The sequence below is a fragment of the Scyliorhinus canicula genome, chromosome 13, assembly GCF_902713615.1.
Source record: "Scyliorhinus canicula chromosome 13, sScyCan1.1, whole genome shotgun sequence".
In the NCBI taxonomy this organism is placed as follows: Eukaryota; Metazoa; Chordata; class Chondrichthyes; order Carcharhiniformes; family Scyliorhinidae; genus Scyliorhinus; species Scyliorhinus canicula.
In genome coordinates, this window is record NC_052158.1 from 45,108,141 (window position 1) to 45,131,754 (window position 23,614).

The 23,614-nt window shown below is 47.5% G+C and overlaps 3 protein-coding genes across 7 annotated transcripts in view; 2 read left to right on the forward strand and 1 right to left on the reverse strand.

The window, feature by feature from the left end:
* Window positions 1-23,614, forward strand: part of LOC119976643 (zinc finger protein 721-like) — a 999,221-nt gene that overhangs the window by 754,681 nt on the left and 220,926 nt on the right. The window lies entirely within an intron of this gene.
* On the reverse strand, window positions 5,380-14,474 carry LOC119976655 (zinc finger protein 93-like). Of its 5 annotated transcripts, XR_005462955.1 has the most exons (5): window positions 14,416-14,474; window positions 9,896-10,866; window positions 8,983-9,133; window positions 7,840-8,892; window positions 5,380-6,694 (listed from the first exon to the last, which is right to left on the reverse strand). XR_005462955.1 is itself a non-coding variant. In XM_038817319.1 (4 exons), exons 2-4 carry the CDS (start codon window positions 10,424-10,426, stop codon window positions 7,964-7,966), a joined length of 1,584 nt encoding a protein of 527 aa, XP_038673247.1. In that variant the 5' UTR covers window positions 10,427-10,866; window positions 14,416-14,474; the 3' UTR covers window positions 7,215-7,963. The 5 variants fall into 5 exon arrangements, 4 of the variants coding, with proteins under 4 accessions (XP_038673247.1, XP_038673243.1, XP_038673245.1 ...); XM_038817319.1 differs by lacking the exon at window positions 5,380-6,694 and having other exon boundaries at window positions 7,215-8,892; window positions 9,010-9,133; XM_038817315.1 differs by lacking the exon at window positions 5,380-6,694 and having other exon boundaries at window positions 7,215-8,892.
* Window positions 17,030-23,614, forward strand: part of LOC119975585 (zinc finger protein 91-like) — a 69,971-nt gene continuing 63,386 nt past the window's right edge. The window contains exons 1-2 of the mRNA XM_038815372.1: window positions 17,030-17,280; window positions 18,978-20,307. Of these exons, the coding sequence (XP_038671300.1) occupies window positions 19,448-20,307 (860 nt within the window). The 5' untranslated portion in view covers window positions 17,030-17,280; window positions 18,978-19,447. The remainder of the gene's footprint in view (window positions 17,281-18,977; window positions 20,308-23,614) is intronic.

A 23,614-nucleotide genomic window follows, 5' to 3' on the forward strand; every position in this document is an offset into this window, starting at 1 on the left:
ATTCCATTGCTGCTTCTTTCAGTCTGAAGTGTTTGTTGTAAGCAGTTCTCACTGCACTCAGCTTGTCTGCCTCCAGCAGTTCCAGAATCTATTACTCAGAATACTATTCATGTCCTGTCAAATGTTCACTTCTTTCTTCAGATTGTTTACAATCAAATCAACCCCAGATTCTGTAATTCAGGCTTTCTTTTTGGCATTTTGTCTTGACTGCGCGCAGCAAAAGGGCAGTTTCTAGAAGTAGAGGATGCTTCCTGTGAAATGGAAATTGCCACCTCTATAGGTGTTTAGTTATTTGTTTCCCCTCACCTTGTGATGCCGAAGGAAAACTTTCATCTGTTACCAAAGCAAGGTTTGTCCTGGAATAGGTCCTTGTCACCAGATGCTTATAGCTTGAGGGGCACCACTCCACACTAAGCATGTCTGACCAGGATTCTCTTCCGCTTTTACTGCCAGCTATTAGCGAGTTGGAAGGATTTTGCAAGCTGACACTCAACCTGTTCAGCCATCAAGTCCTGGGATGGGGCTCAAACCCAGAGCTTCTGGCTCAGAGGCAGGGATGCAACTCAATGCACCATAAAAACACCTCAAACCTTCTGTCAGTAGAAAGGGAAGAGAGTTGCTAAAGTGAATGTCGGTGTCTTGGAGGATGAGTCCAAGTGGGGAACAAAGAAATGGGTAATAGTTGGGAAACATAGAAATGGCAGAGCGCTAAATCAATATTTTGCCTCAGATTTTACAGTGAAGGACACTAATAATAATAATCTCTATTGTCACAAGTAGGCTTACACTACAATGAAGTTATCATCTTGGTTGTAACAGGTAATGCAGGGGTAATAGAAAGGGAGGAACTGAGAACAATCATCAATAGACAAAAAATACCAAACAAGCTATTAGGATTGAAGACAGACAACACCCCAGGGACTGACGGCCTATCTCCTAGGGAAAGGTTCCAGTGGATCAGAAAAAAGCGAAATGAACTTACTTATTCAAAAAGGGAGGCAGAAAGTAGGGAACTATAAACCAGTTAGTTTAACATCTGTCATTGGGAAATTATTAGAATCCATTATTAAGGAAGTAATGAGAGGTCATTTCGAAAGTCAAGACGCAGTCTATCAGAATCAACATGGTTTAATAAAGGTAAATAGTGTTTGACTAATTTGCTTGACTTCTTAGAAGATGTAACAAGCCAAGCAGATAGATGTAGTATGTCTGGACTTCCAAACGTCATTTGATAAGGTGCCCCACAAAAGATTACGGTCACATTGGATTAGGGGTAATTTATCATCTTGGATAGAAGACTAGTTAACTGATAGAAGGTAAAGAATTGGGGTAAATGGGTCTTTTTCTGGTTGGCAAGATGTAACTAGTGGGGTGCCACTAGTTCGGTCCTCGCACCCCAATTATTTACAATATATATTAATGACTTGGATGCGGGGATAAAGGATACTGCAGCCAATTTTGCAGATGTCATTAAAATAGGTGAGATAGTAAGTTGCAATGAGAAAATAGGAAATTTACAAATAGAACATAGAACATTACAGCGCAGTACAGGCCCTTCGGCCCTCGATGTTGCGCCGACCTGTGAAACCACTCCAAAGCCCATCTACACTATTCCCTTATCGTCCATATGTCTATCCAATGACCACTTGAATGCCCTTAGTGTTGGTCAGTCCACTACTGTTGCAGGCAGGGCATTCCACGCCTTACTACTCTCTGCGTAAAGAACCTACCTCTGACATCTGTCCTATATCTATCTCCCCTCAATTTAAAGCTATGTCCCCTCGTGCTGGACATCACCATCCGAGGAAAAAGGCTCTCAATGTCCACCCTATCTAATCCTCTGATCATCTTGTATGCCTCAATTAAGTCACCTCTTAACCTTCTTCTCTCTAACGAAAACAGCCTCAAGTCCCTCAGCCTTCCCTCATAAGATCTTCCCTCCATACCAGGCAACATTCTGCTAAATCTCCTCTGCACCCTTTCCAATGCTTCCACATCCTTCCTATAATGCGGCGACCAGAATTGCACGCAATACTCCAAATGCAGCCGCACCAGAGTTTTGTACAGCTGCAACATGACCTCATGGCTCAAACTCAATCCCTCTATCAATAAAAGCTAACACACCGTACAAGGGTTAGGTGAATGGTTAGATGAATGGGCCAAAATTTGTCAGATTGTATTTAACGTGGATAAGTGCGAGGTTATCTGTTTTGGTCGGATAAATGGAAAGGCAACTTATTATCTAAATGATGAGAACTTCAGAATGCTTTGTTGCAGAGGGATCTGGGTGTCCTCATGCATGAATCGCAGAAAACTAGTATGTAGATACTGCAGGTAATAAGGAAGGCAAATGGAATTTTGACCTTCATAGCTAAAGGAACAGAGTATAAAAGTAGGGAAGTAGCTGCAACTGTACAGGGTATTGGTGAGAACGCACCTGGAGTACTGTGTCCAGTTTTGGTCCCCATATTTGAAGATGTAGTTGCATTTGAGGCAGATCAGAAGAGGTTCACTAGATTGATTCCAGAGATGAGTGGTTTGTCTAATGAAGAGAGATGGAGTGCTTTAGGCCTATCCTCTCTCTTAGAAGAATGAAATAGATCTAATTGAGGTATTTAAGATGATAAAAGGTATTGACAAAGTAGACAGAGTGAATTCTTCCTCTTTTGGGACAATCTAGATCGAGAGGTCATAGTTTTAGGATGAGGGTCAGCACATTTAAAACAGATAAGGAGAAATTACTTCTTCCAAAGGGTTGTGAATCTGGAATTCACTACCCCAGATTGTGGTGGATGCCGGGACTTTGAGTAAATTTAAGGAGATTTTAATTAGTAATGGATTGAAGGGTTATGGAGAACGGGCAGGAAAGTTGAGTTGAGGCCGAAAGGAGATTAACCATGATCATATTGAATTGCGGAGCGGGCTCGAGGGACTGAATTGCCTAATCCTGCTCCTAGTTCTTATGTTTTCCTTATGTTTAATCAGTGCTTGGATGCTAATCAGTCAGATGGACCTGTCATTGATGACTTTACAATGCCCCAGAATTAGCTCTCACTTTCCCCTGTTTCATTTTAAAAGCAGTAAATGTCATACCGTCAAACCATTACAACAAACTATAATGAATATGTTTATTAATATGTAAGATTTCAGACAGAAGCATAAAAAACACTGCCAGAAACTAATGAGACTAAATAAACATTCTAGAGTATTTACAATGCAGAATCAGGAAGATGGTGTATGTCCGCGGTGATGTCATTGACACATGTGCAGAGGGTACCAGCAGGCTGGGAGCAGCGCAGTGACATTGAGTAATCGCAAACTTGTGCAGCCGGGTAAAGGTGACCATCTTGTATTGACAAAAGATGCAGTGTGAGAGAAAATAGGAGGCCGAATGCTCAGGTGGAGAAGAAACAAAGTAGAAAGAAGATGGGCCGAATGGTCTGTTTGTGCTTTAAAAACTAGAATCAAATCGCGAAATGCGGAAATATTCAAGTCAGGTGATAGCCTGCCTCCTCCCCCACCAGTTGGCAGCCCCCCCGCCGCTATCCCCGTCACCCTGCGGCTCCACACTCACCGTCCCTGCCAAGATCCCACAATCAAATACCCTTATTTTATTTCCTCAGAGTTGGTCACTTTGGAGTCAATCTCTGTGTCAAGCAAGAGAAAATCCCCAAGCACAGTTTGGCCCTGGCCACTCCCTGAGTCAAAGTGTCACTCCTCGAGTCACAGTGTCACTCCCCGAGTCACAGTGTTACCCAAGTATTACTCCGAGTCAATGTTTCTCACTAAATCAGTGTTACTCAAAGCGTGTTGCTTCCCAAGTCACAGCGTTGCCTGAGTGTTACGCGCCAAGTCAGCACTTCTCAGCAAGTCCGTGTAACTCCATGAGTGCTGCTCCCCGAGTCACCGTGTTACTCCCTGGTGCATCGTGACTCCACATGTCGCTGAGTTACTCCTTTTTTTTGAATAATATTTTATTAAGGTATTTGAAAATTTTTCTAACAGTAACATAAATGATGACATCAACTTGGTAAAATAAACATTTCACCCCCCCCCCCCCCCCCCCAGCCCAATCTTCACACACCTCAACCATACAACAACAATCACCCCCCCATCCCACCACCACCACACAACAACAATCCCGCCTCCCCCCATGAATACTGCATCTGTTGACATTTTAATTTTCCCCGAGAAAGTCGACGAACGGCTGCCATCTCTGGGAGAACCCTAACATTGACCCTCTTATGGTGAACTTTATTTGCTCGAGACTGAGACACTCAACCATGTCACTAACCCAGGTCTCTACACTCGGGGGCTTCGAGTCCCCCCACATTAACAAGATCCGTCTCCGGGCTACCAGGGAGGCAAAGGCCAAGACGGCGGCCACTTTCGCCCCCTGAACTCCCGGATCTTCCGACACTCCAAAGATCGCGACCTCTGGACTCGGCGCCACCCAGGTTTTTAGCACCGTGGACACTGCCTTAGCAAAATCCTGCCAAAACCCTCCAAGCTTCGGGCATGCCCAAAACATGTGGCCATGATTTGCTGTGCTTCCCGCGCACCTCAACACCTATCCTCAACCCCGAAGAACTTACTCATCCAGCCACTGTCACGTGTGCCCAGTGGACAACCTTAAATTATACCAGGCTAAGCCTGGCGCATGATGAGGAGGTATTAACCCTGCTTAGGGCATCCGCCCATAGAGCCGCCTCTATCTCTCCTCCTAGCCCCTCATCCCACTTGTCCTTAAGCTCCTCCACCAGAGATTCCTCCGCCTCCGAAAGCTCCTGGTAAATATCCGATACCTTCCCCTCTCCCACCAAGGTACTGGAAACCAGTCTGTCCTGTACCCCAGTGGCGGCAGCAGCGGAAGGGCCGGCACCTGTTTTCTCAAGAAGTCTTGCACCTACAAATACCCAAAACCATTCCCTGCTGGCAGTTTAAGTTTATCCTCCAATGCTTTCAAGAGGGATGCTCCCACCCTTCCAATTCCTGCCCTCTGCCAACTCCGGAACCCGCCATCTAGCCTGTGGTTATTATAAACCGGGGTCCACATCGATGCTCCCTCCACTCTCTTATACCTCCTCCATTGCCCCCAGATCTTCAGAGCCACCACTACCACAGGACTTGTATCGGCCGGCGAGAATGGCAGAGGTGCTCCCACTGAACGCCCCAGCCCCCATCAACTTCTCCAACACCTCACTTCCGATCCCTCACTGCCTTCAGGGAGACCAACAATTCTCAGATTCTGCCTCCTGGACCTATTCTCCAGGTCCTCCAGCTTCTCCTGCATTCTTTTCTGGCGGTCGTTCATCATCCCCACTTTGCTTTCCAGCACGGTTATGTACTCCTCGTGCTCGGACAACTTTTGTTCCACCTCCTGGATCGCAGTCCCGTAGGTTTCCTGATTCTGAACCACTTGATCATCCGAAGCCTTAATCGGGTCCAGCTTGTCCTTCTTCAGCTTGGCGAAGCAGTCCTCGATAAACCTCACCAGCTGATCCGTCGACCACTGTGTCGGCTCCCCACGGCCCTGCTGCCCTGCCATGCTATCCCGTGTTACCAGCTCTGCTTGCGTCTCCCTTATAGAACTTTGGTCTTCTCACATGGCCACTTCTGGTCCAATTCTCCATACACCGGAGGGGGATTTCTCCTTACTGTCTCACTCTACACTGATTTATACCAAAAAATCCGGGGAAAAAAACGAGGGGAAAAGGTCCAAACGCGTTACAGGAAGGAGCTATCAGATGTGCGACCTACTCTTCCGTGGCCGACACCGGAAGTCGCCGAGTCACTCCTTGAGTAACAGTCGCTCCCCAAGAACTGAGTCATTCGGCCCCTCAATCTCTTCTCCTTCCACCCTCTTTCCTGTGCATCTGCTGATCCCACCTTGAATGCTCTGGTTTATCTTCTGAATCTGCTGTCAAATACATCCGAGGCCACACATCCCACACTGATATTGTCAGTTTGAAAGCTTATGAGGGTAAAGAATGCTGTTCCCACACTAGTAATCTTCATCAATAAGGAGGCACGGTGGTGCAGTGGTTAGCACTGCTCCCTCACGGCACCGAGGACCCACGTTCGATCCAGGTCACTGTGAGTGTGGTTTGCACATTCTCCCTGTATTTGCATGGGTCTCACCCCCACAACCCAAAAGATATGAAGGGTAGGTGGATTGGCCACGCTAAATTGCCCCTTAATTGGAAAAAAAAAAAGAATTGGGTAATCTAAAATGTTTAAAAAGAAATCTTTGTCAAACCTTTACCAGAGAAGAAGTTTTTTAGAGATGGCATCCTGTAATATCCACACTCGTTCAGGAATGAATATTCAGTGAGTGATTGATTCCGATTCCGATGAAGTTCATCCCATAATATCCACACTAATGTTCAGGCAGTCTGACTATCCTGTGGGCAATCAGGTGTGGAAATGCCCCTTATGCTGTGTGAGAAGATCCAGCTCAGAGACCTGTTTACTCGGTGCTTTGTGCTGAGCTGTTTGATTGGAGGAAACCCAACCCGGGATAAGATGCCTGGGGACCATATCCTCTACAAAAGGGTAACCTGTATCCAAACAATCCACGGAGTTCAGACCCAATCCTCCTGGATCTGATCTGCACAAATTGGGTTTCAGACACCTCTTACCCAAAACCACACAAATGGAGGCAGCTGCTGATTTTGCCTCCGCAAATCCTGACCTGGCCAATTCCTGGAAGGTGGGACATTTGTTCCAGGGTGGTGGAGTACCCTGGGAGTCGGGCTGGATGACCCTGGAATGAGTGTGGAGGATGCTGGGTGAGGGAATGAGCTGGTTGGAAGGCCCATCTGGGAGAACTGGTACCCCTCACATACACCCCACATCCAAACCATGTGACCAATGTCCCAGCAACCCCCCCCCCCCCACCACACACACAGCATAGCCCCTCTGTATGTCGCTCTGACAATGACCCCTCCATACTTTACGTGCCAACTTATGTATCCAACCACTCCCATGGTTCCTTATACCCTCCATGGCCAACCTCTGTCACCCATCCAGTCCACATGGCCCTTTATAGCCTCTGTGCCAATTTTGTGCTAATTCAAACCAGCCCGTGCTGCCCACCCACCAACCATTGCCCATACACCATTCAAACCAACTCACCCAGTATCCACAATGGCCTGACCTCAGGACCCACGCTGATGTTAAATAAACTGAAATTCCAAGTGCCTGTTGCGGACTTTATTTTTAGAAACCATTCATTTATTAAAAGAACCCAATGAATACATTTACATTCCTTATAACCAACGTATCATTCAATTGCGTCATCCTGTCTAAAAAAACAAATATTGAAATTCATAGTCCCATTCGTGTACATAACCACTTGGAGCTGTCCATCAATGATATGGCAGGCACCCAACTGTATCATTCAACACTACCCTTTCAATCCCTGAGGCTTATCTCAACATACAGAGTGAAAAACAATCATTTTGAGCACTCTGGTTTTTTCAGACTAAAACGTAGGAGTTTTAAATATCTGGTTAGCTTAACAGCTCCATTTGACAGTTCACCTCGACACTTTTGACAATTGTTTTTGACAGTTCCTTGAGCTCTCGGTTCCAATGTGTTCATTCACTTTTCAAGCACATTCATTTCTACTTTCAGTAATGTCAAACGGGAGCTTATCTCCCACAAAGATGCCTGGGGACCATACCCTCCACAAAAGGGTAACCTGTATCCAAACAATCCACGGAGTTCAGACCTAATCCTCCTGGATCTGATCTGCACAAATTGGGTTTCAGACATTTCTCACCCAAAACCACACAAATGGAGGCAGCTGCTGATTTTGCCTCCGCAAATCCTGACCTGGCCAATTCCTGATCCCATGAAAATAGGAGGTGCTATAATTTGGGGGAGGGGGGAGGGGGCGGAAAGGACTCACAGATTCAGGCCTCTTCTGCCATTGTCCTCACAAGGGACAGGCTCTCTGTCATGGCAAAAATCCAGACAGAATATTACCCGCCAGGAGTGGGAGATAATGGCATCGAGGAGGCAGTGTTGGAGGGATGGACCCTACTGCCTTTCCTGTCCCTGATGTGACCTCTCCTGTACCAGGGGGATGTCCAGCAGCAGATGTCTCTGCACTGGGCTGTTGGTGGTCAGAAGGTGCAGGCTCTGTAATCTGAGGCAGACTCGGTCTCATTTTATTTAAAGTTCCATTGCTTCTTTGTCGAAGCTGGCAAAGAACCTCATTTTGCTGCTGAAGAATCTCATTCTTTCTTTGTAGATGCTGCTGAAGAATTTCATTGTTTCTTTGTCGATGGTTCTGAAAAATCTCATTGTTTCTTTGGAGATGCTCAAGAAGAATCTCATTGTTTCTTTGCAGATGATGCTGAAGAATTTCATTGTTTCTTTGCAGATTGTGGTTAACATATATCTTAAATTCAGTCAAAGATTGTTCAAGCAAGTCAGAAGTGGCCTGATAACTCTCTGTACTTTGAACCTGTTCCTGATGTAAGCTCTCAAGCGCTTTTGGATCATTTTCATTTTCTTCACCAGCAGCATGGGCCTGATGTTGTCCGTGTGCTCGTGGAGACGACGGAGCTCCTGCTCCAAAAGCCGCAGGTTCCTCATCTGCGGAAGGTTCTGAGTGCTCTTGCTCCACCACGGCAGCCAGATCATCACAGGCTTCCTCCTTCACACAAGTCACAATATTTAACTTGAACTCATCAACACTACCCTCCAAATCAGACATCTTACCCTCCTGATACTCCTCTCCCTCCTCCACTGCAACTGCCATGCCACATTGCTGTGAGGTATTCACCTCTGTCCCTTCCTCATCAGCCCTTTCAGGAATCTCGGTCGCTGCTGCCAACTCCCCTCCATCACCATCTGATGTGTCCATGGACACCCGTGTATCTGTCAAAGGAAGAAAATCACAATTATTATCTTTTGTCGCATAAATTAACTCTCCTCCTGATGGTTTAAACACTCCGCTGCTGACATCACCTTCACTCATTCCCATATCTGATTCACCATTGGTTATTGTGGGGTTGGAGAGATCAAACAGCTTGCTCATGAACCCCTCCAGTTCCGTCAGCTCCTTGCTATAAGGAAACCGCCCTCCAGTCGACGAGCACTCCTGGGCATCCTGGGCCAGCTTTACCAAAAGAAAGAAATTAAAATTAAAAATGAATCATGGTCCAGTCTTGTGACACATTTTCCGACAGTTTTCAGCCTGCACTCAGGGGGACCTCTGAGTAGAGGTCAATCTTATGACAAAGTCCGGGGTATGGACAAAACAACTGTAGTTTACAAACCCTCAAAATTAGGAAAATAAATCTTGTGATCTTTTGAACTCAAAAATTATGATTAAAGTTTCAAAAACTAACAGAAATTAAAATTCAGATATTTCCCTCTTCTCCATCATAGGGAAATTTGTGCATAAACAACAGTGATTCATGTCTTTTAGTGATGTTTGGCGATCTGGTCAACGGTTAAATTGATCTCTTGAAATGATTGGACTGATAGTGGGACAGGTTGGAGATAGACATTGCTGAGACAGACAGCGTTTTGGAAGGACAGCTCCCCTGTGTGAGCACTGGAGGGTAAACAGCACAGACAACTTTCAGTGTAAGGGAAGCAAGTGAGGCACAGTGTGAATGTGCTGGTATCTAGAGGTCGGATGACTGTGAGAATGATTTGTTGCACACCTCGTTTTTGACTGGTTTCTCCCCAGTGTGTGCAGAGGGCTGATTAGTCTGAGAATGATTTGTTACATACCATACATGAGAATGGTTTGTCCCCTGTGTGAATGTGTTGCTGTGCGCAGAGGGAAAGTGACTCAGGGAAACATACTGTACATGTGAATATTACAGTGTATACAAGAAGCCAGTGATTCCAAAAATAATTTGTCACATACCTGGCATGGGAAGAGTTGCTCCCCTGTGTCAACACGTTGATGTCCGTTGAGGTGCGATAACTGCGAGAATGAGTTGTCAAACACCTCGTATGTGAATCGTTTCACCCTTGTGTGAATACGTTGGTGTCTACGGAGGGTAGATGAATCCGAGAATGATTCGTTACACACCTCACACGTGTAGGGTTTCTCCCCTGTGTGAACCCTTTGATGTGATTGAAGGTTGGCTTTTCGGTTGAAAGTCTTCTCACAAACATCACACCTGAAGGGTTTCTCCCCTGCATGAAGACGTTTGTGTTCAATGAGGCTTGATGATTGTGTGAATGATTTGTCACACAGCTCACATGTGAAGGGTTTCTCACCTGTGTGAATCCTGTGATGTGACTGAAGATGGGAGGATTGGCTGAAAGCTTTCTCACAAACATCACACCTGAATGATTTCTCCCCCGTGTGAATCACCTGGTGCCTCAGCAGCATCGTAGAATTCACAAAACGTTTTTCACAAACATCACACTTGAATCGTTTATTTTCCATGTGGCTGCACTTACGGTAACAGTAGTTGTAACAAGTGCACCTTAGAAGACCTTAAGAACCTGTGAAGCCTCCCTCACACTTGAACAGCCACCCACTGTAGGAATGAGTCAGTGGTTCATGAGGCTTGACGAATGATTGAAGCTCTCACCACACTTGGAGCCCACTCACCACATCTTCCCAGCCTCACCCTGACCGATCACCCACAGCTGAACCTTCGGAAAGGTTGGTTCTGATGGAAGGTTCCACACCACTGGCCAGTTTCAGATCTGATGATATGTCAAAGCACCCCTGACTCGACTGATTTCACTTCTCGGTGTTGAGCAATGCTGCAAAGAGACTGGATGTCTTCCCACAGTTGTGCAGTTGTTCCCTGGGTGATGGTCAGGATCTATCTGTGGTGTCTATCCTTTCTGTATTCTCTGTAGTACGGTGCAAACCTTCTGTAAAACAGGAAAAGGAAACATGATTTTCTCCAACTCCCTCTCCTTTCCTGAAGGGACTGACTCTCAGTTAGAGACTGTTCCACAGTGAATATCACAGTCTGCTATTCCTCCGAGTCGGGATGAGATAAAAGTCCTTTCTTTTTCCTCACTTGACTATCACATATTGTTCATTCCTGTTGATTCCCTTTGTTCCTATTTTTAAAAATTTTGTCTTTATCATTATTGGTTCATTGATTGTTAACTTAAGTCCAGCAGAGGAAATAAGAAACTCAAAAGTGTCAAAACAGGATGCTGTGGAATAACGTTTTGTAGTTTGGGCAGAAGGACCCAGACTTTATTGGCATAGAAGGGATTGGAGGGGGTTGTATCAATTGGTTGGCTGGTGGCCAATGGATTGGCCAGGGACATCTCAGCCTGGCAACAGATGGTGATTGGTTCTGTCAGGTGGGGTTTTTTGGAGAGAACCCGGGAGAAGCCACTGGACCCTTAAGGTGGGAGCAGCGCTCTCTCTCTCTCTGCTGCCGACTGTCAGAAGGCAGAAACATCTAGACCCTGAAAGAAGCTGTCGCTCTCTCTCTAAAAACCTGGCTGCCTGCTCTTTCTGAGTGTCCAGTGAAAACTATGACAAGCTGAAAGAAAGGATAACATCCATCTGAAAGTCTAGACTGAAGCAATGAAACTAACTGGAAGACATCCATCTGAAACAAAGAATCTTATTCTTTTAATTTCATCATTATTTTACATCCCTTTTTTGCCTCTTTGTGTATGTGTGGAGGGTGGGGCGAGTTAAAGGTCGGGGGGGGGGGGTTCAGAGATGAGATTGCAGTTCATCAGTTATATTTGTGGCCTAATTATAGTTTCTGTTAATAATAAAAAGTTAATTGTGTTTAATCTGGTGACTAATTATTGGACAACAGTTATTAGGCAACCGAAGACCTCGGGTATTTTAAAATAAAAGTTAATTTCAACCATAGAACATAGAACGATACAGCGCAGTACAGGCCCTTCGGCCCTCGATGTTGCACCGACATGGAAAAAAACTAAAGGCCATCTAACCTACACTATGCCCTTATCATCCATATGCTTATCCAATAAACTTTTAAATGCCCTCAATGTTGGCGAGTTCACTACTGTTGCAGGTAGGGCATTCCACGGCCTCACCACTCTTTGCGAAAAAACCCACCTCTGACCTCTGTCCTATATCTATTACCCCTCAATTTAAGGCTATGTCCCCTCGTGCTAGCCACCTCCATCCGCGGGAGAAGGCTCTCGCTGTCCACCCTATCTAACCCTCTGATCATTTTGTATGCCTCAATTAAGTCACCTCTTAACATTCTCTCTAACGAAAACAACCTCAAGTCCATCAGCCTTTCCTCATAAGATTTTCCCTCCATACCAGGCAACATCCTGGTAAATCTCCTCTGCACCCGTTCCAAAGCTTCCACGTCCTTCCTATAGTGAGGCGACCAGAACTGTACGCAATACTCCAAATGCGGCCGTACTAGAGTTTTGTACAACTGCAACATGACCTCATGGCTCCGGAACTCAATCCCTCTACCAATAAAGGCCAACACACCATAGGCCTTCTTCACAACCCTATCAACCTGGGTGGCAACTTTCAGGGATCTATGTACATGGACACCGAGATCCCTCTGCTCATCCACACTACCAAGAATTTTACCATTAGCCAAATATTCCGCATTCCTGTTATTCTTTCCAAAGTGAATCACCTCACACTTCTCCACATTAAACTCCATTTGCCACCTCTCAGCCCAGCTCTGCAGCTTATCTATGTCCCTCTGTAACCTGCAACATCCTTCCGCACTGTCTACAACTCCACCGACTTTAGTGTTGTCTGCAAATTTACTCACCCATCCTTCTGCGCCCTCCTCTAGGTCATTTATAAAAATGACAAACAGCAACGGCCCCAGAACAGATCCTTGTGGTACGCCACTCGTAACTGAACTCCATTCTGAACATTTCCCATCGACTACCATTCTCTGTCTTCTTTCAACTAGCCAATTTCTGATCCACATCTCTAAATCACCCTCAATCCCCAGCCTCCGTATTTTCTGCAATAGCCGACCGTGGGGAACCTTATCAAACGCTTTACTGAAATTCATATACACCACATCAACTGCTCTACCCTCGTCTACCTGTTCAGTCACCTTCTCAAAGAACTCGATAAGGTTTGTGAGGCATGACCTACCATGTTGCGACTCCGGATCAAGTGGGTCTGGAATTGACTGCACACTGGCCCAGGGTGTCGTAACAAGGGACACTGGATAGTGACCAAGACTCTGCCCAGTCCCCATCTTCCCAGGCGTGATTCTCCGGTCTCGGTGCGCTGTCGCTCGAGTGAAACAAGGCCGTTGAATAGCAGGAGAGGCCGAATATGAGAACTGCGCCAGGTGCCAAACAGTTTCTGATGCAATTGGCCAGCTCCCGTAGGCGAAATCGGGATCTAGCTGTAGGGTGGCGAGAAATCGATTATCACCACTTAAGCCCAATTTCCATACAATTAACGAGAGCGACCTTGTATCCAATGGCCTCCCTTCATTCATCAGCCTCCCCAGCAAATGGTCACGCCGGCGCCGATTAGTACTCTTTTAAAAAACATGAACCTGGCGGAAGGGGATCTTGGGAAGCTGAGTAGACATCTTTGATTGGCACCCGGCTGCAGCCTCCCTGGGGAAGCCGGTGAGTTGAGGGAGGCCGGTGTATCTCGGACGAGTAGGTCTTAAGTTGGTTTAAGTCCTACTTCAGGGAGTGCTGTGCCCCTTTTGGGCGGAGTTCCGACTCCTGAAACCTTGGGTGAATCCCGTGAGGCATTGAGGCTGCCAGGAGGCCCGCGAGAGGGCTCGCCTGAGATTCTCTGGCCACTTTGTGCTCTCGCTCGAGCGCAATGTAGCCGGAGCATTGTGCCCTATTTCTTCAGTGCAGCTAACTGAAGGGTTTATCCTGGGAAATTCCAGGGAGCCACCCTGCACTGATCTTAACTACCCAGGGGTCTCCGATGGCCCAAGAACCCCCCCCCCCCCCCCCCCCAAAGTGCCGTTTCGCCTGGTCCACGTTTGTGGAGACCAGCATTGATCGGCACCCGGCTGCAGCCTCACTCAGACTGCACATCCCAAATTCAGCTCTCACACACAGCACTGGAAAAAAAACTATCAAATCCAAGCCCAGGCTTTTGGGAAAGGCCGAGACCTTCAGGTAAAATCTTCAAAGAAGACATTTCAGTAAATGTGCCTCTGCTCCTCCCAGATAATTACACCTCACCTTCTCATCTTCAGCAATGACCCATCAACATAACTCAGCCTGTAAATCAGAAGGGAAATGTTTCCAATAAACACCCTGAATATCCAACACACAGCAAATCAAACAGCTCAGCACAAAGCACCGAGTAAACAGATCTCTGAGCTGGATCTTCTGACACAGCATAAGGGGCATTTCCACAGCTGATTGCCCACAGGATAGTCAGACTGCCTGAACATTAGTGTGGATATTGTGCAATGTAATGATTGTAAATTCTGCTCCTTCACTCACCATCTCCTGACTTGGTTTAGAGTCCCTACAGGAAGTGAAGCAGCTGTGGTAGAGGAAGAGGAGACAATGGGCAGAGTGGGTGGGCTCTCTGATTGACGTCTCTCACAGACAATCCAAATATTTCTGCAGTAACAGGACTTTCCTGAAGTTTGGGAAACTGACCGGGGAAACGGAGGAGACTTTGAGCAGCAGATCAGGTGGGGATTTAAACTTGTCATTGTCCCATCTGAATAAAACCTCACTTATTGCAGCTGCTGTCTCAGTTCTTCAGGTAAACGTGTGACAGAGATTTCTAGTGTGGGAATAGCATTCTTCATCCTCGGAGGCTTCCAAACTGACAACATCAGTGTAGAATGTGCTTGACAGCAGACAGATGAGGAAGCCTAGCATCTAAGGCAGCGATGACTTGCAGTAAAGGGATCAGCACATCATGCACAGGAAGGGGGGGGGGGGGGGGGGGGGGGAGCGTGGGGAGACACAGAATGGTCCTGAGAGGAGAATGACCCAGTATTCGGGGTTTGTCTCTATTGCTGGGAGAGTGACTTGGTGACTCAGGGAGTGTGCTGGTCCTAATTGTGTGAGTAAATGCCCCAGGTTTTGATATCTTACAGCCCTGACCTGTTCAGGGGTCACCTACTATGGAGGTTCAGCTTCCCTCAGGTCCAAATTCTGAGACTCAGTCACACCTTCCTATTATTCTCCTGGGGTATCCTGATACATTCATCACTCCCAGTCAGGGCCGGCACAAGGCACCGGCAACTCGGGCAGTCGCCCGGGGCGCCATGTGCTAGGGGGCGCCAGAGACTCGGGTCCCGCGCATGCGCAGTTGGGCCGGTGCCAACCAGCGCATGCGCGGTGGCCACACTCCCCCAGGGTGGCCGCACTCCCCCAGGGCGGCCCCCTCCCCTCTGTCCGCCCCCCCCCTCGGGTCCGCCCCCCCCGCCCCGCCCCGCCCTCCTTGCCTCGGGTCCGCCCCCCCCTCAGGTCCGCCCCCCCTCGGGTCCGCCCCGCCCCCCTCGGGTCCGTCCCCCCCTCGGGTCCGCCCCGCCCCCCCTCGGGTCCTCGCCCCCTCCGCCTCGGTCCGCTCCCCCACCTCGGGTCCGCTCGCCCCCCCCCCTCGGGTCCTCTCGCCCCCGACCCACTCTTGGCCCCACCCCCTCCCTCGCGGCCCCGCCCCCTCCCTCTCGGCCCCGCCCACCTCCCTCTCGGCCCCGCCCCCTCCCTCTCAGCCCTGCCCCCTCCCTCTCGGCCCCGCCCCCTCTCGGCCCCGCCCCCCTCTCGGCCCCGCCCCCCTCTCAGCCCCGCCCCCCTCTCAGCCCCGCCCCTCTCCAAGGGCGCCGAAGTTCAACTTGCCCGGGGCGCCAGCAACCCTAGGGCCGGCGCTGCTCCCAGTGTGTCCCGGTCCATTGTCTGCCAGATGAACTGGTTGATTATATAATAATAATCTTTATTGTCGCAAGTAGACTTACATTAACACTGCAATTAAGTTACTGTGAATAGCCCCTAGTCGCTACATTCTGACGCCTGTTCGGGTACACAGAGGGATAATTCATAATGTCCAATTCACCTATCAAGCACGTCTTTCGGGACTTGTGGGAGGAAACCGCAACACCCAGAGGAAACCTACTCAGAGATGGGGAGAACATGCAGACTCCTCACAGCAGTGACCCAAGCCAGGAATTGAACCTGGGACCCGAGCGCTGTGAAGCAACAGTGCTAACACTGTGCTACCGTGCCGCCCAAGAAGAGGCCATCCAGCCTTGTTTGAAATATATCACTGCTGTATTGCCTCTAACTTGATTGCTTTTCTGTGTAATGCTGTCCCTCTCTCTCCTGTGACCCTCCTCTCTCGTGTCCCTCCACTCTCTCTCTCCTTTGACCCCCTCTCTCTGCTGTATTCTTCTCCCTCTGCTGCAACCCCCCCCCCCCCCCCCTCTTTCTCTCTTCTGGTCCCTTCTCTCTCCTGTATTCCCTCTCTGTCCAGTATCCTTTCTCCCTTCTGTGCCCCTCTCCGTCTTCTGTATCCCACTCTCTCCTGTGGGCCCCCTATCCTTTCCCTCCCTCCCTCTTCACTGTTCCCCCTCTCTTCAGTGCCCACCCTCTCTCCTGTGCCCAACTCTCTCTCACGGTGTTCCCCTCTCCTGTGCATGTGTGGATCGTACCATTCCATGTGATTGATATCTTGGAACTGGAAGCTGTAGGTCTTCATCTTCTGATGTTTTCAAACACATTCGAGGCTACACATCCCACACTGATGTTGTCAGTCTGGAAGCCTCCGGGGATGAAGAATGCTGTTCCCACAGGGGAAATCTCTGTCACACGTTTACCAGGGGAACTGAGACAACAGCTGCAATAAGTGAGGTTTTATTCAGATGAGACAATGACAAGTTTAAATCCCCACCTGAGCTGCTGCTCAAAGTCTCCTCCGTTTCCCCGGCCAGTTTCCCAAACTTCAGGAAACTCCTGTTACTGCAGAAATATTTGGATTGTCTGTGAGAGACGTCAATCAGAGAGCCCACCCACTCTGCCCATTCTCTCCTCTTCCTCTACCACAGCTGCTTCACTTCCTGTAGGGACTCAAAACCAAGTCAGGAGATGGTGAGTGAAGGAGCAGAATTTACAATCATTACGTTGCACAATATCCACACTAATGTTCAGGCAGTCTGACTATCCTGTGGGCAATCAGCTGTGGAAATGCCCCTTATGCTGTGTCAGAAGATCCAACTCACAGACCTGTTTACTCGGTGCTTTGTGCTGAGCTGTTTGATTTGCTGTGTGTTGGATATTGAGGGTGTTTATTGGAAACATTTCCCTTCTGATTTACAGGCTGAGTTTTGTTGATGGATCATTGCTGAATATATGAAGGTGAGGTGTAATTATCTGGGAGGGCAGAGACACATTTACTGAAACGTCCTCTTTAAAGATTTTACCTGAATGTCTCGGTTTTTCCCAGAAGCCTGGGCTTGGATTTGATAGTTTAGCCCAGTGCTGTGTCTGAGAGCTGAATTTGGGATGTGCAGTCTGAGTGAGTGCAGTGTTTAATTTCCCAGGATAAACCAGAATCCTTCAATCAGTTACACTGAAGCAATATTTTCCTTAGCTTCCAGCAGTTCCTGCGCAGTTTTTTTTTGTATATGAAGTAATCGATCCCGGCTTGGGTCACTGTCTTGTGTGGACTTTGCATATTTTGTCTGCATGGATCTCACCCCACAACTCAAAAATGTGCCTGGTAGGTGAATTGGCCATGCTAATATGCCATTTAATTTGGGGGAAAAAAAGAATTGAGTACTCTAAATTTATAGAAAAAAAAATGAAGTAATCACCAAGCCAGCCAATATTTTTGGCAATGGTTAATTGGAGCTCTCCGAGCTCTGCTGGGTTTTTCTCGTGGCTGTCTTCAATGATGTGCATCATCGATTGGGGTGCGGCACAGATCCCTGCAAGGCCTCACTTTTGCTGATTGCCCAAAGGCCTTGGCCAAGTGGAAACGGTTGAAGAGTTCTCAATGTTGGTACGACAGGCAGGCAGGCTGTGTGATCTGTAATGTGGTTTTTAATGTTGACGTGTTGGTTCCAATATTGCTGCCATTGGGCCTTCGATGTTACTCCTTGGCACAATGGTCTTAACCATACAGGCTGATGTGATGAGAGGCGAGCAGCAAGTGGATTGGGAAAGTGCTTGTGTAACGACAGGCTTGGATTGACCTTCTCCAGGAGTTTTCTTGGTGCACTCTCCCTCTTTATAGGAGAGAGTGGGGTGTTGCTCAGAACTGGGAGTCAGGAGAGTTGAGTTGTTTAGAAGGTACCTGAGATGGTACACATTGTTGGGTTGAGGACTGGTATGGGATGAGTTATGCCATTCTGTTGCTCAGTATTCTGCAGTCGAGTAGGCAGTGGCAAGAGCTGAAGTCCTTAAGGTTTGAGCATCTTGCACCCAAAGTTTACCGAGGAGGCTGTTTCACCTTTTGATCTTTGATGCTGTCTTGCTCAGATGTTTTTGTAGGTCAAGGGAATACCAAGATAAACGGGATGTTGTTTGTGCATCAGTCTATTGCCATTCATGGAGATGTTGAATTCTCTCTTAGCGCTGGCATTGTGGAGGTGGAATATACTTCATACTGTTTTGTTACTGATGTTCCTGTCCCGTTTGTTTTCTGCAAATAATATCAGAAAAGGGGAGAAATTTCAAAATCCCCAGTGAATAAACCTTTCTCCAGAGTCTTTTTTATATTCAACACACTCTCAAGTGTAAAACTGGCCTTCACCAGAACTACTCGAGCTCATAGTGAATTGATAGCCTGTTTTACATTCCGCCCGAGTCTTTTTCATTGTCCTCACGGTGCCTGGGAAATATGGGTAGCCACGTTGTCTGTTCCTGGTCAATATCCAGTATCCCTGCTGGAAACAGAGGCTGTGTGACAGTCAAGTGAGTACCTGATCCCCATACAGGGAAATAGCAGATAAAAATTCACTGTGGAACAGTCTCTAACTGAGGAGTCAGTCCCTTCAGCAAAGGAGGAGAGGGAGTTGGAAGAAATCATTTTTCCTTTTCCTGTTTTACAGAAGGATCACATAACTACACCAGAGATTACAGAGAGGATAGACACTGCAGATAGATCCTGACCATCACCCAAGGAACAACTGCACAACTGTGGGAAGACATCTAGTCCCTTCACAGCATTACTCAACACAGAGAAGGTTGTGTAGTGAAAGCATCATCTGGAAATCGGCCGGGTCAGGGAGCTTTGACACATCGTTAGATTTGAAGCTAGTCAGTGGTGTGGAATATTCTATCAGAACAAACCTTTCCGAAGGTTCAGCTGTGGGTGATCAGTCAGGATGAGGTTGGGAAGAAATGTGATTGGGCTCCAAGTGTGGTGAAAGCTTCAATCATTCATCGAGCCTCATGAACCACTGACTCATTCCGACAGGTGAGAGGCTGTTCAAGTGTGAGGTGACTGAGGAGGGCTCCATATAATCTCCTAATACTCAAGGTGCTACTGTTGTACCACCTATATTTGAAGGACAGCCACATGGCAGAGAAAGCATTCAAGTGTGAGGTGTGTGACCGAGCCTTCGCTCAATCATCGACACTCGTGATTCACCGGCACGTTCACACTGGGGAGAAACCATTTACTTGTGAGGTGTGTAACAGAGGATTTGCACAATCTTCAGCCCTAGTGAAACACCGACGCATTCACACAGGAGAGAAACCATTCACGTGTGAATTATGCAACAAATCATTTTCAGTGTCATCGAACCTCCGCACACACCAACGCATTCACACGGGGGAGAGGGCATTCAAGTGTGGGGTTTGCAATAAGGCGTTTGTGAAGTCTACGAGCCTCCTGATACACCAGAGAATTCACACAGGAGAAAAACCCTTCAAGTGTGAGGTATGTGAGAAAGCCTTTACCTGCTCCTCTGATCTGCTGATCCACCAGAGGATTCACACAGGGGAGAAACCCTTTAAATGTGAGGTGTGTGATCGAGCCTTCGCACAGTCATCAACACTCCTGAAGCACCAACGCATCCACACTGGGGAGAAGCCGTTCAAGTGTGATGTGTGTGAGCAGGCCTTCCTGAAGTCCGGGAACCTCCGCGTACACCAACGGATGCACACTGGGGAGAAACCGTTCAAGTGTGAGGTTTGTAACAGGGGCTTTGCTCAATCATCGACTCTGGTGAGCCACTGGCGCATTCACACAGGGGAGAAACCATTCACTTGTGAGGTGTGCAACAAATCGTTCTCGAGGTCATCGACGTTTCGTGTACATCAACGCATTCACACCGGGGAGAAACCATTCAGATGCGACGTGTGCAACAAATCCTTTTTGAGCTCGTCAAAGCTTCTGCTGCATCAGAGGATTCACACAGGAGAAACTATTCAAATGTGAGGTGTATGACAAGATGTTCACACAGTCAGTGTCTATCCAGGTCCATCAACACACTCACAGAAGGAGGAGCTAAGAAATCTTTGTGATGGAGAGGGTGTGGGGTTTGGAATCACAACTGGAGGTTGAGTAGAACAATTATCGTTGGAGATGTGAGTGGAGGAGGAAAGCGCGAGGAGTTCCGCACTGAAACTGTGGGAGATAAACCTGCTCCGACTCCACACTGAGAAAATGAACAACGGGGAAAAAATCCCTTTGCTAAAAGCCACCACAGGGCTGAGCAAAGATCATTAGACCAGGTAATTTGGAAGTGAACATAATCGAGCTACCCTTAGGAACCGGCTGAAGTTTCTTTGTCAGTGGAGGACTTGAATAGTTACTTACTTTACCCATTTTCACACGTTTTCACACGCGGATCTTTTGGCAGCACCAGGGATGGAAACGCTGGCCAGCACTCACCAGTGAAGAGGCTCCCCGGTAAAGGCAATCTTTTCTCTGGTAGAGTTTGACTCTCTTCCTTGTTTCCGTGCACTTAGATCAATCAGTTTCACCAGATGGATGTTGGGGCCGACTCTGGATTATTCTTATGCTTTTATTCAGTGTATCTGCCAATCAGTTTCACAGGATGTGTGAGGCTCGGCCCCCAGGCCAAGCAGCTGCTCTCCTTCTAGTCCCTGCTTGCCCACCCTCCGCTGCCCTTCAGTTTTTACAGCTACATTAACTGGGAGAACCTGCAAGAGGCGGCGGCAGGAAGGGCATCAGGCCACAAGTGGCACACAAAAGTATCTTGATCCCTGTAGCCACCTATGAGCTGTCAGATCAACATAGACATCCAAGTATTGCGCTCATCAAAACATTCCCACAGCAGGCCGTGCCACACCACTTGAAAACCACTCCTCTAATAAGACCACAAACTTAGGGTGCGTGGAATTGTTTGTGTCATTGAAATGTGCCATGTTACTGAAGGTGGATACGAGGGAGTTTGTTAAACCAGATTGACGGCTACAGAAGCATTGTGGGGAATGGAGGGTCAAAGGGCAGTGGGTTGGGAATCAGAAAGCCCTGCCCAACTCACCTGGGGGAAGAGTGTCTTCCAGGAAAGCCAACTCGTCCATGTACCCACATTAAAAAATTTTTTTTAGAGTACCCAATTATTTTTTTTTCCATTAGGGGACAATTTAGCGTGGCCAATGCACCTAATCTGTACATCTTTGGGTTGAGGAGGTGAAACGCACACAGACATGGGGAGAATGTGCAAACTCCACGCGGACAGTGACCCAAGAACGGGTTTGAATCCGGGTCCTCACCACCGTAGGCAGCAATGCTAACCATGCTGCCCCCTTTCCATGTATCCACATGACCACTGGATCTCTGTAGCCATTGGTGTGTTTGTATGATGGAAACGAGTTCCATCCTGTGTCACCAAAGTTATGTATCTTTCTGACCATCAGATTTTAAACAAACATCAATCTGGTATTCTAAGAGAGATTCCTCTGATTGTGGGTGTGTTAGTGAATTGGGCCAGCTCTCAGGAGTGGGTATTAGGAAAATCGGACATCAGTTGGTGATGTGAATTAAGGACAGATCCTCTTCAGGTGACGGGTGTTTGACTAATACCATGGGTAATGTTTGTACTCTGCTGTCTGGGAGGACTACCATACTGAGTATGATGAGGGAGTAGGAGTGAGTCTCTACAAACCTGAGTTCCCCCAGCCCATCATACCTCAATGTAATAACGGTGTGACATGTTGACCTTACACTCTTTCAGGATTAATTTCATGTTCTGGGCAAGACCTTGAGTCATTTTCAAATGCTTTGTTATTTCGGTTGAGTTGTAAGCTGAATATTGTTTTGTTTGTCTGCTTTTAAATCTTCTAAATAAATTTATAACTCACAACAAATTCATGTTTTTTTATCTTAACCCAAACTATCTGGTTTATCAACATGGTGTGTTCCTACTCATGGAAACACTCAGGAGCCTACAGTAAGAGTCCTGTACACAATATATTGGTCAATGTCAATGTGGCTGGTATACTTTCTCCATCAATGGGTTCATAATTTACAGTTACCAGGAAGTATAATATTTCCCGAAGAATAAAAATACTTAAATATACATGTCAACCTTTATGAACACAAGGTATAGGAAAACAATTTGCAACTAATGAAATTATTTTTGAAGTATAATTTTTATTGCAACATAAAAACATGGCAGCCAATCAGTGCACAGTGTGATAATCCTTTTAGGGACCATGAACGGTTGAAGAGAAATGTGAAAATCCTGTGATTAACCAACAGATTTCACATTTTTAAATCAAAACAAACTTTATGGTACACAAAAGAATTAAACAAAACTAGCACTATAAACATAACACTTTTTAATTATTTTTAGAATAAATGCTATGAACTCAGTTCTATTTCTTACTCCCACCAACAATTCTCTTATACATCGTAAGTATTGAAGGATCGTTCCCTTCTTTTGGGACCGAGCCAAAGGTGTGCCACAAAAACTCTCTTGGTCGGTCGTCCCAAGGTTTCTCTTAGTTTTCCAGTTCATCCCCATCTTCAAGCGGATTAATAAGATTATTGTGGGCTTCGTGTGGGGGAGGGGGGCAAGCCCCTGCGGGTGAAGAGGGCAATGCTGGAACGGAGCCGTGGAGAATGGTGGGCTGGCGCTGCTGAATTTCAGTAATTACTATTGGGTGGCCAACATAGCCATGGTGGGACGGTGGCTGGTGAGGGGGGAGCCGGCGTGGGTGCGCATGGAGGCGGCCTCGTGTAAGGGCACAAGTTTAGGGGCACTGGTGACGGCGCCCCTGCCGTTCCTGCCGGTGCGTTACTCCACCAGTCCGGTGGTGATGGTGACCCTGAGAATCTGGGGACAGTGGAGGAGACGTGGGGCAGAGGGGGCATTAGTGTGGTCCCCGATCTGCAATAACCATAGTTTTGTCCCGGGGAGGATACATGGGGGGTTCCGTATTTGGCAGAGAGCGGGAATAGAGAGGATGGGGGACTTGCTCTTGGAAGGAGGATCCAGCGGAGGATCCGCTGGAGGATAAGTTTGCGTTAGCTGGAGGGAATGATCTCCGATATTTACAGGTACAGGACTTTTTGCAGAGGCAGGTACCAACCTTCCCACTCCTGCAGTTAAGGGGAATTCAGGATAGGATGGTTTCTGGAGGATGGTAGGGGAGGGGAGTGTCTTGGACATATATAAAGAGCTTATGGGGTCGGAGGATACGCAGACCGAGGAGCTGAAGCTTAAGTGGGAGGAGGAGCTGGAGCTGAAGCTTAAGTGGGAGGAGGAGC

Bases quoted from the DNA above. Each gene is read 5' to 3' on its own strand.
- LOC119976655 (XM_038817315.1), bottom strand. From the start codon at position 10,426: ATGGAAAATAAACGATTCAAGTGTGATGTTTGTGAAAAACGTTTTGTG. The intron at 9,134-9,895 runs GTATGTGACAAA...CTTTTGGTAAAG, and splicing joins AGCAACTCTTCCCATGCCAG to CTGGCCCAGGATGCCCAGGA. The intron at 8,893-8,982 runs GTGATGTCAGCA...TTCCTTTGACAG, and splicing joins AGATATGGGAATGAGTGAAG to ATACACGGGTGTCCATGGAC.